Below are 11,486 nucleotides of genomic sequence, written 5' to 3'. Positions count from 1 at the left end.
GCGAAACTGTCATCCATTTCATAAAATTGATTTTTGTTAAATTATCTATCACATTTGTAACATACACGCGAATACATTTATATAAAAAGAAATTTGCACACGATAGTACAACTTAGCAAAATCTTTAAAAAATTGATACTTTTTCTCCTTTTCGAATGTTTAAAAAACCGCGCTTCTTTTTTCGAATATCAAGTGTGCACGATTTAAAAAAGCGTTCACAACGCTGCATATTTTACACGAAACGGACGCTGATAATTTTGTTCCTGTTATTCAATCATCATGTCTCAATTTGTCAGCGAAAGGTTACAAACTAAACAGCTTTGCAATTCAAATGTTGATCAAGGTTAGGTGTTGTTTTACGTTGTTATTTTTATTTGGTAGTCAAGATGCACATTCTTAATCTGCTGTTACTTTTACCAAACTTTTTTTATACTTTAGTAATTTCAGAAATCCGAACAGTTGTATTGTTTCCTGAGGAGGGAACCTATACGGTTCTCAATGAGAGAATGACAAAACGGTTTATGAGGTACAACATAGGAGATGTTATTTCCCTCACCCAAGATAATAGGACATTTGCAACAAAAATCATTTTCAGAGGTATTAATTTATATTTTTATTATTTTTCTTTTTTTGATCATTTTTAACAATAAAACAGATTACTATGACTAAAAGAAGATTATTTAATCATTCACATAATGCATTTCAATTAAAAAACGTCATTTAATATGATTATCTATCATTTGTTCTTTCGAGTCAAATTTTGCTAATAAAATTGATGCTCAAAGAACGTACTTAAATATTATTTACCTCGATGGAAGATTCCAATAAAATTGATTAATAAAATGTTTACCTTTATTATTTAAGGGTCAGAAAAAGAGTGCAATAAAAAATGCATAGATTTGGAAAATGATTTGAGAAAGAAAGGAGCAGAATCAAGCTACCATGGTTCTGAAGGTAGAAATCTCTCTATATGTCATGTTGACAATATGTGTGCGAAAGTATAATTAAAACCAAGTCATTTCAAATTATTTTAATGAATTCTCTATGGAATCTTTTAAATTTAGATGATTCAGACGACGAATCTATTGTAAACGAACCTCCAACAAAAGTATCTAGGCTAACTGAAGGTAAGCTATATATGAATTTGGAAAAAAATTGTTTAAATTTTGAATGATGGTCTTATAAAACGAAAAACGTTATTCCCACATGAGTTTGACTATCAAATTTAATTTATTCAGAAATAAATAAAGAGAAGTTACGGCTTAAACAGACATTGCCAGGGGCAAATGTGAGTGCGCTAATTAATCAAAGGGATCCGTTTCAAGAAACCACTGATGTAAGTAAAAATAATAATAATTAAAGTGGATAGTTCGGAAAAGATAACATATGTTTTATAGTGCATTTTTAATTAGAATGAAATATTTTATTCATTAGAGAAGACATCAACCTATATACACATCAACGCCACCTGCCTCAGAAAAAAGGTCATCACGACCAAAAATTGAAGAGAAACAAGATGTAAGCTGAATGTGTATATAATATTAAAAGAGACCTGTTACAAAAATATACTTTTATGTTTTTGTTTTTTGTTTTTTTATATATATATTTATTCGCATACATTTTTAGACTGATCTCTTAAAATTAATATTGGAGGAATGTAGGAAAACAAATGTATTGCTACAAGAGCTTGTCAATAAGGTATTTTAAATTTACTTGATTAAACAATATTTTTAAAAAAAGAGAATTTGTAAAAATTGTTTTTAATTGATTTGTTTGTATATTTTATTTTAGGGTGATAATTCGACAGTGGGGCAGGTTTCAAATGACCCAGCAGATAAATTGAACCGTGGTGACTATGTATGTACATCAATTATGAAGAAATTTATATATTTATTTATCCTCCAGAAAAACACCCAAAAAATTAACCTATTTTTTAGTTGATAAAGGCTTTGTTTTTATTAGGTACTTGATGATGGCACAAATCTGCTGGATGTTCCTCGGGTGCCACATAAGTATCTTAAATACGCTCGAAATTTGGCCAAGAAATTGTGGACTGATGAGGAATTGTTAAATGGCATCATCGAGCCACAAAAACAGTCCAAAACTGGAAAAATCACTTTGGATGTTCGCAAAGTTGGTTTGTTGAAAGGTATAGCAATCATTCTAAAAATAATAAATCATTGGCGATACCTTATTTCTTTAGGGCTTATCGAAACAAAGGAGGTGAATAATGGACTTCACTCAATTATTATTTACATTTTTTTTCTTTTTCTGATCAAATGCTTTTAATTTTTTCATCTTCACAATATTTAACTTAATTAAATTTAGTCAAGTTTATTTCAGTCTCAATTTCCTTATAAATGAAAAAAAAAGTAGATATTTTGCTCAATGTTAGAAAACAATGATAAAAAATATACACTCAGTTTAAAACTATTAGAAATATAACTTAAATACATTTTATTTGTATTATTTTAGAACTAATAAAAGTCATGTACCCATCCAAAGACTTTGAAAAGATGTGGTGCATGTGTCGAGCATCAGTAAATCAGATGGGACAGGATAAGAAAAAGAAAAAAACTCAACATTCCAACGAATGATTTTTTTCCTTTCTTTGTATATAATATATTCATAAAAAATATAGTTGTTGAATCTCATTTATCCTATTTTTTGTCATCAGAATGTCCAACGCTTTTGTTACAAATTATTTTTTAGGATTCTCTAATTTCTAATTAAAACCCTAAGATATTCGTAAAATCTCTGCAACTGTAAGATTTTGTACAGTATGATCATACAAAGAATAATGAAAGAACTTGTTAGATCTTTGAAAATTTATTTTAAATATATTTTATCAACAATGTTGTAAGATCTTAACACAATTCTTAGTAAGAATTTTGTAAAATCTTACAAGATCTTGCACTTTTTTGCAAAGATCTTGTAAGATTTTACCAAGAATATTGTAAGATCTTTTTAAGAATCTTAGAAAGATCGTAGTAAGATCTTACCACAATTCTTTGTAAGAATCTTGGAAGATCTTGGAAGATCTTGCACGTTCTTGCCAAGATCTTGGAAGATCTTATCAAGAATATTGTAAGATCTAGGTAAGATTCTTAGTAAGATCTTAGTAAGATCTTAGTAAGATGTTTTATCAGGGCTATGCTGCCTCGGATTTAGTCCTACACGAGACCAAGTCAAAAATCTTGTCAAAGAATATGTGGAGGCAAGAAAAATGAAAACCCCTTTCGCTGAAAACCGCCCTGGGAAGGAATGGCTAAGATTGTTTATGGAACGAAACAAGCTTTCCCTAAAAAAGGCAACAATGATCTGCAGTGCGCGTAAGGCCGTGACAGAACGCAGCTGGACAAGCATTACCACCACTTGTTGTTTTCCCAGGAAAAAATCATCAGGAGTCTTGGTTCTCACCTGAAAGTAGGTCCCACACAGTAAATACAATTCTTAATTGTCACCCAATCTTCTGCTCCCCTTTCCCTCCTACACTTTTTTTTATGTATCCGCTGTCTAAAACATTATTTGGATCTTGTCAGGTATGCCAGGTACACTGTATGGTTGCTCAGATAATGGTTGGATGACTACTGATGTGTTTGGCGAATGGTTTAAACACTTTTGCAGAGTAGTAACAGATCGGCCACTTTTGCTTCTCTTTGACGGCCATTTGTCGCATGTGTCTGCCAGCCTTATCTTAAAAGCCATGGAGGAAGATCTGACAATCATGAAATTTCCACCGCATGTGACAGATCTTCTACAACCGTTAGATGTAGCATGTTTTGGTCCCCTGAAGAGAGAATGGGAACGTGTCTTAAATGAATGGTGTGTTTCTTACGGTGGTAAGCGTCCTCTTCGAAAAGCTGACTTTGTGGAGAAACTTGGACAGTGTTGGCAAACCGCACTTACTGAAGATAACATAAAAGCAGGATTTAGACGAACAGGTATTAATAATATATATTTTATTTTACAAAAACGTCATTAAGTGAAACTGCTTCTCCTCTTGTGAAATGTGGAAAAGTACATTCAACTTGTTTTTAATCTAGGGATATTTCCGATCGACAGAACGAAGTACCCGGAGAAAAGATTTGACCCACGGTTACTTAAAAGATATAGAAGATGGTGCGAAATGGGAAAACCAGAGGACGTTATGGAAGAACTTGCTCGCGCTTTAAATACGCCGAAAAAAATAAAAGAGCCAACGAATGTAAATGCCGCGACAACGCCAACGCAATCAATCGACACCACACAATCGCCGCTTCTTGCTAACGCTTCTTCAGCATCCTTTATTGACGCTCCTTCAACTGCAAGCACCAATCAATCGACGCCAATACTTCCTGCATTTGATAATCACTTTTGCGAAGTATCGAAGTTAATTGGGCCTAAGCCTTTGCCCTACCCTGGAAAGGTTTGGGTGCCCAAATGGGTACTGGATGATCCTCCATCAACATTTGAAGAAAAGCTGCTATCTTCAATTAAGGGTCCAGTTGAGAAGACACAGCCAGTTCGCCGAAAAGTTGATTGAAATGATTATTTGCAAAAGTTGGTCGAGAAAAAAGAAACTAAAAAACCAACCCCGAAGCGTCGAAAGATCGAGGAAAAGGATAAAGAGGATAGTGACATAGAATCTGTAACCGATGAGGAGATAGTTGAGGACGAGGATGAAGATACAGATAAGGAAGAAGATTATGCTGACGAGGAAGAAGACGAAGCAAGACTTGTTAAATTATGGAAGTGGTTATCACCACCAACTCAGGAGGAAGAGATTGTTGGGAAATGGTTTGCTGTCGTCTTTAAACCCGAGTCAGCAAATGTAAAGAAAAGAACGCCAGCCGCTTCTCTTTACATTGGAAAAGCCACCACTCGATTCCTTTTAGACGCAGATGGTCCAGCATGTGGTATTGAATTCGACTGTCTGAAGCCACATGTTAAGAACGGTACAATATTAGAGTCGTATACAGGAACCATGCGGGATATTTCACTTTTTAAGGTCCACGATGTAATAGCTGGTCCTTTGGAGGTGTATCCAGAGCGAGGAAACAAATGGAGTGTTCCTGGTTATCCAAGCATCGAAATGTTTTTTAATAGAGTGAAAAATATAGACAGAAAACAATTGATTATGATCGAGGTGTAATATGTGTGTCCAAGTTAAAACACTATTTCCTCGTCAAATGACTGCATTTTTAACTTCTTTGTTTCCCAAAACTGAGATTTTTATTATCATAACTGTTTATTTTGTTACCTATAACAAGAAAAAACAATTTCAAAAAACTAGAATATCGACCGTGCGTAGTTTTCAATTGGAAGCGCGTATTTGTTTTATTATTTGACCAGTTAAATATCCGCTCAACCGGAATAAAGTACGCATGCAAATTTTTTTAACGGCAACCGGCGTATTTTCTAAGGGCGAGGGAAGTTAAAAGATACGCAATGTTTTTCTCAACTTAAAGGAGTAATACAAGACGGAGGCAAATTCTAATAATTGGAATCTTAAAGTAACTAAACTGCTTGCGTTTTAAAATATTATTTATTTTTGGTTAGCGATTTTAAACACATTTATGCTTTAAATTTCCGTAAATGCGTATTTATTACCAGACTTGACTATATGTTTTTTTTAAAAAAAAAATTGTTAAAAATTCACATTGGTAAAAAAAAAAAATCCTAAAAATTTAAGAACCAAAAGTTGCGATAGAAATGCTTTTTTAGATCGCGTTTTAAAATTTTAAAAACGAAAAGCAGCGATAGAAAAGCTTTGTTAGATCGCATTTTAAAAGTTTAAGAACGAAAAGCGGCGAGAGATTTTTATTTAATTTCACATTATAAGTTTAAATCATTTTGTTTATAAGTACCAATCCTTCGAAATTCGCACGAATAGCATTTAGAAATGGTTGTTTGTCAGTTCTGATCTTTTGAAGTAATAAGAATGGCATTTAGAAATTGTTAATGTTTATTTCAAGGCTAGCTGCATAGCGAAAAGTTAGATTTCTATGAAGAAGTTATATTGAAAATTAAATTCTTATAACCATTCGTTTAAAAAATCGTATCGCAATTCGTATTGGAAAATCCTAATAATTTGTACGAAAAATTCATATAAGTAAAAATATAATTCGTATCACAATTCGTATGAAAATCGTATAAAATTCGTATAGGATTTTTTAAAAATCGTATAACTAATTAACACTATACGAATTGTATACAATTTTTATACGAATTATAAGCAATTATATTTGTATATATTCGTATAAAATGTCATACGAAATTTGTAGTTGACCCCTAACCCAATCAAAACTTGCAGTTTAGCTCCATTTATTTGCTTTTGGTTCCAGAGTAATAACACAAACTGATAGAAACAATGTATTTCTATTGGAATAAGTAGGTACAACACGTTCTGTATGTGTTGCACTATTTATAGAAATTTTTGGGATTGATAGGAATGCAGATGCCTCCCTCCAAGCTCCGTTACATGCGCAAATATATTAATGCATATTTTGAACATTATGATATGCTTAACAGGCGTCTTCATGCCCTGAGCATCAGGCACATTAAACAGATGAGATCCCTTGACTGTCAGGTACATCAACATTTCCTGAGCGTCATGCACACGCTAATTACTGGTGTTTTTATTCGTACCCTGAGCGTCAGGTGTATGAGATATACCCTGAGCGTCAGGCGCATCGACATGCCCTGAGTGTCAAAGTGAAGATTACAGTAGGGATGCCCTGAGCGACAGGCGCATCGACATGTCCTGAGCGTCAGACACATGCTAATTACTGGTGTTTTTATTCATACCCTGAGCATCAGTTGTATGCGAAAATTGAGATGCCCTGAGCGTTAGGCACATTAACATGCCCTGAGCATTAGGTGCACGTTTCCTATTAAAGTGATGATTACAGTTGAGATGCCCTGAGCATCAGGTGCATGTTTTCTATTGAAGTGCTGCTGCTCGAAATGCCCTAAACGTCAGGCACACCTCAATGAGCGTCAGCAAATATGGTTAACACATGTATACACATCCTGAGCGTCTGGTACATTTCAACTATGACTTGTATCAACACATTACTTGCCTAAAAGACCATCAAAGGAGGCCCAACACAACCAACTTTCCCAATATCGTAAAAATGAACAACAAGAAATACATTATTTGCTATAATTTTCCAATATGACGTGATACAATGTAATAACACAATAATAAATTCACAATGATATATATAATATAGTGGCGCCGTAGATTAGTGGTTATAGCTCTCGTACTCAGTGTGGGAGACCGGGGTTCAATTCCTCTTGACGGCGATTCAACATGGGCGAGTGAATGTTACCATAGCCCCGGGTTAACCCAAGTCATGTGAGGGAAATTGGGGAGATGGCTCCATGTGTGGGCCGTTGGATGTTGTTGGGAGTTGTCTAGTAGAGCGTGGACCCTTTTTGGGTCTGCGTAGCTCAAAATGAGCATTAAATACTCTAGGACTCTCCATCTAAGCCATGGGCCCCCTGGAAATAATAGACAGGGTATATCCCTCGATATTAGTGAGGCTAGCCATGTAAAATATGCACATCCATCTATCTATTTAATGATATCGACTGGCACAACCATATTTTATGGCACCAACACTCAAAGCTGATAATACATAATACAGTCATTAACTGTGGATTTATTTGAATAAAGAAACTAAATAACATCGAGACAAATTAAATATGTCAACAAATTACATCGAGTACACTACAGAGCCATCGCATCCCATAGCCTAGTGATCTTATTAACATTGGCATTTTTAGTACACCAGTTTTCTAAAACATTGTCACCTAAGTGCATATCTGCGATAACATTCAATAAACCACCTTTCTAGTATTTTTATAACTGAATCAGGTAATATATGCCACAGGATGCCATTGTGATGCTTCTCCAATTCTAAAACTGTGTGTGTTCAAGTTAGCACTGCATTAGGCATGGCACAAATTTGCCACTTTGCAGAATAAACCAGGGACCGGGGACCAAACCGCGAAATGACAAGTAATGAAATAACAAATGCATTTATGGGACAAAGACGTCCACCAATCCTGGCCAAACAGATCTTAAAGATAGCTCTAAATGGATCAGTTTTGAACTTTTGATGTTAATGTACAGAATGTTATTATCCTTTGAAAAGCTAAAATCATGCAATGATAAGTGCGTGAGAGAATCCCATTTGTGTTGGGTAGGAGAGGTGTATATGGATACTTGCAATAGGCCAATAACGCCATTAATATTAAGCAACGCCATTAAGAAAATGGCTATCTTCCAAAAGTGACAAAATCTCTGATAAATGAGCCAGGGTGATTGGTAGGCAGAGTACAGGTATGTTAGGCAAGCTTTTTTCTAAACCACACAGTGTATCTTAGTCTATTCATATTTGACATTGTGTTATGACCATTAACGCTCTCATATTGGACTCCAGCAAGATAAACTTATATGGTTTTGTATTTGACCGTTGAAGCAAGGTGCATAGCAAATAGAGTTGTAAAGTTAATTCCTGAAGGGGAAATAAAGGTGTTGACCATTTATAGCAGAATCTTTTGTATATGCACAGAAACCAGAGCGATAAGTTAACCTGGTTTTTGCTGAAAGCGCTGAATTTAAGTAAAATGTCAGTCGGCCAGTAAGACTTTCAACATTGCTCCATATAACGCAACACCAAATAAATCTAATTGATTTATACACAACACAATAGAACACTACTACATTAAACACAATGATTTCACCAGCAAGATTGATTCAACACAATTAAACCCCACCACCAATTGATTCTTATTATTAATTGCCTAGAATGGAAGAGTAAGAATATTAATGTGATGGAACAAACTACTCACAGATGTGGAAAGGTCAATCAGGCGCCCCAAGAACATGCGACCACATTTAACAACCTTGCACGCAAAGGACAACAAGCCAAAAAGGGACAATAATTCTTTTTTTGTACACTTCTTCTGTCGTCACAGTTGTAATGTATTAATTAATTCCTGAATTTTATCATTAGGTAAACGTATGATGAACTTTCTAGTATCAATTTTGTGATGGTCCAACAAAAGGAACACCAAGTGCTGAGAAGACATCTTTAATTACTTTTAATGTTGTTAGACATGCCTGCCTTTTTTTCTCTACTGTTATGAAATCGTCTAGGCAATGTAAAAAGTTTTAAGATAGTAAAGGATCCAATCCAACATGTCTGCGAATGTATTAAATATAAATGCTGAAGAACGACCTCCAAAGGGAAGATCAATATCAAAAAAATACTGGCCTTTCCATTTATAACCCAACAGATTCCAGTCATCAGGGTGAACTGGGCACAATCTGAAAGCATGAAGAAACAATGCTGGCCTAAACGGATAACCATTCTGACAGCTTCATCAAAGGAAGAGTACAAAACTGAGTATTGATCCTTTGAAATCCCATCATTCACTGAACACCCCTTCAGAAATGACAAATCTAACACAACCCTTACTGTGCCATCCTTTTTGGAGCAGCACCTACAGGGGAACAATGGAAGTTACATAGTGGGGGATATCAAAAAGGACCAACCGTATGTCCACATTCCTTAATTCCTTAAGAATAGCCTCCTCGACCTTTGCCATGTGAGTTTTGTTATTATTTTTATTGCTAAAAGACCACTTTCATCACCCAGGCAATGTTTAAAACCAGACACAATGAAGTCAACTAAGGCCCTATAGGATAAGTGGACAAAAGACTTTCCAAAACATTAATTTAATAGGTGTAGAAACTAAACATTTAACCATGAAAAATTTATTGGGAACCTTGTCAAGGGACCCTGGGTGAGCATTGATGACTGGGTGTTTTTGGTAGCAGCGAAAGCACTTGTGGGATTACTGGCAAGGCCTGCTGCGGCAAAGCCCTTCGTTAAACCGTGTTGGCGGTTTAACGAAGGGCTTTGACTGGAGAGGGGGGCATTCCGAAACCGATTTAAAAATCCACTTATCAACCGGTTTGAACAAGTTGGTGCAAAGTGCCCTTTCTTGAAACAAGAAAAACAGGAAACATCCTGCAGGCGAGAGGCAGAGGATTGGGAGGATGATGTTGGAGTAAGCAATGGGGTCCCGCGCAGGTGCTGATTGAACAAAAGGTCATCTATGACGTCCCATCAACGCGATGGATCATTAGCCATGTGCATGCAATGGAGGTGGTCAAATGCTTAAACCGCCAAAAACGCGTATTGATTGGCAAGCTGAGTTACCAAAGTCTGGTAGGTAATCATCTCGTGGCTGAGATGCTGAAAAAAAGACAACACACACCTGAGGTAATTGCTCCATGCTAAGCACCAAGACTTAAAATCCTTCACGCTAGACTTTATCCATGGTCTTTCTTGCGAGGAAGACACTGAGACAACCATCCATCATTTTTACGTTCAGATCATACTCCCAATGTTGTCCATCGGAATAGATGAGGCCAGAGGGGCATTAAGCGTGGGAGGAAGAAGCAGGTTGAAGTTAACATACTCACACTTCTTAATTATTTCTAATACCCTTTTGGGTACAGGAGTAGAGGATAAATTAGTATGCACAGCATCAACAGTGGTCTCGCGCTCAGCAACATTCCCAGTTTCTCCTTCATGAAGAATCACAATGGGGTTGCCATTATAATTGGATTGTTGTTCTAGCGAACTGGCCACCGAGACACAAGAGGGAAATGACGACTGAGGTTGTTGGCCAGCAAAAGGTGAGGGCTGTGTGTTTGTGTCCTTGTGGTGGAATTAAAATTAACTTAAGCTGTATGAAGAACTTGTGCAGTGTGGGTTATTGGGGTTTTATATGCAACCTTTAATAATCAAGATCTGGGTAGGGTCCAGTTCCTTCACAGGCAAGTGAGACTAATATCCCTAGCAACCTTTAAGATCAGGCTTATAGGTAGAAACCACCCCCCACTGTGCAACGCTCTACATGACATTCTCAATGACTAAGGTGAACCTAATGTATACTAACCACAATACTGTGCCTCTGCCTAATGTATACTAACCACAAAACTGTACTTCTGTCACCACAATTAGCCTGAGCAAAACGTAGAGTTTCTTTTGCCTTGTATTCACAGACTTATGTTCTACATTTTTGAGACAAGGAGGCATATTGTGAATTGTTTATTTCGCATTTTACCTATGTCTCGTTTGCCAATTTTTTTATCAATCCGGCATAAAAATTTATTTTAGATGTATAAGCAAACAATAGGTTACTGCTTCACAATTTTAATTCTGCTATTTAAACATATCTGTGTCCATTTGAAATTTTTATTAGGCATTTTGCACACACTTGGAGGCATTTTTTTCCTTCAGGTGCACAGTTTCAAAATTCTTACTTTCTATACCAATTTCTTGCTCTTTAAAAAAATTAGGCGTGGTCACTGTTTCTGTTAATACTCCATTCTTGCATTCTACATGAAATAATATGCATACTACTTTTTAGCTTTTTTACTTTTTCGATTTCTTATGTCTTTCAAACAGTTCTACTTC

At 35.7% G+C, this 11,486-nt stretch overlaps 3 protein-coding genes across 6 annotated transcripts in view; 2 read left to right on the top strand and 1 right to left on the bottom strand.

Moving 5' to 3' along the window:
- The window catches only part of LOC130630211 (uncharacterized), a 103,305-nt gene that overhangs the window by 32,315 nt on the left and 59,504 nt on the right, over window positions 1-11,486 (bottom strand). The gene's annotated exons all lie outside the window — the stretch shown is intronic.
- LOC130630209 (protein YIPF1-like) overlaps window positions 1-11,486 on the top strand; it is a 31,497-nt gene that overhangs the window by 9,116 nt on the left and 10,895 nt on the right. The window contains exons 2-3 of one of the 3 annotated variants that reach the window (XM_057443610.1): window positions 3,543-3,944; window positions 4,047-6,868. The exons of 1 other annotated variant lie outside the window; for it this stretch is intronic. In XM_057443610.1, the coding sequence (XP_057299593.1) occupies window positions 3,545-3,944; window positions 4,047-4,525 (879 nt within the window). In that variant the 5' untranslated portion in view covers window positions 3,543-3,544 and the 3' untranslated portion in view covers window positions 4,526-6,868. Of the gene's footprint in view, window positions 1-3,542; window positions 3,945-4,046; window positions 6,869-8,800; window positions 10,703-11,486 lie in introns of those variants that run through there. One more of the 3 variants, XM_057443608.1, reaches the window with a different exon arrangement.
- On the top strand, window positions 203-2,654 carry LOC130630208 (uncharacterized). 2 transcript variants are annotated; one of them, XM_057443606.1, is made up of 10 exons: window positions 203-343; window positions 439-597; window positions 865-954; window positions 1,065-1,127; window positions 1,239-1,336; window positions 1,435-1,518; window positions 1,627-1,698; window positions 1,792-1,857; window positions 1,963-2,149; window positions 2,476-2,654. In XM_057443606.1, the coding sequence occupies exons 1-10, from the start codon at window positions 280-282 to the stop codon at window positions 2,595-2,597; spliced, it is 1,005 nt and encodes a 334-aa protein (XP_057299589.1). In that variant the 5' UTR covers window positions 203-279; the 3' UTR covers window positions 2,598-2,654. The 2 variants fall into 2 exon arrangements, with proteins under 2 accessions (XP_057299589.1, XP_057299588.1); XM_057443605.1 differs by lacking the exon at window positions 2,476-2,654 and having other exon boundaries at window positions 1,963-2,304.

The sequence above is a fragment of the Hydractinia symbiolongicarpus genome, chromosome 2, assembly GCF_029227915.1.
Source record: "Hydractinia symbiolongicarpus strain clone_291-10 chromosome 2, HSymV2.1, whole genome shotgun sequence".
NCBI lineage: Eukaryota > Metazoa > Cnidaria > Hydrozoa > Anthoathecata > Hydractiniidae > Hydractinia > Hydractinia symbiolongicarpus.
This window is presented reverse-complemented; position numbering and strand designations above follow the sequence as displayed.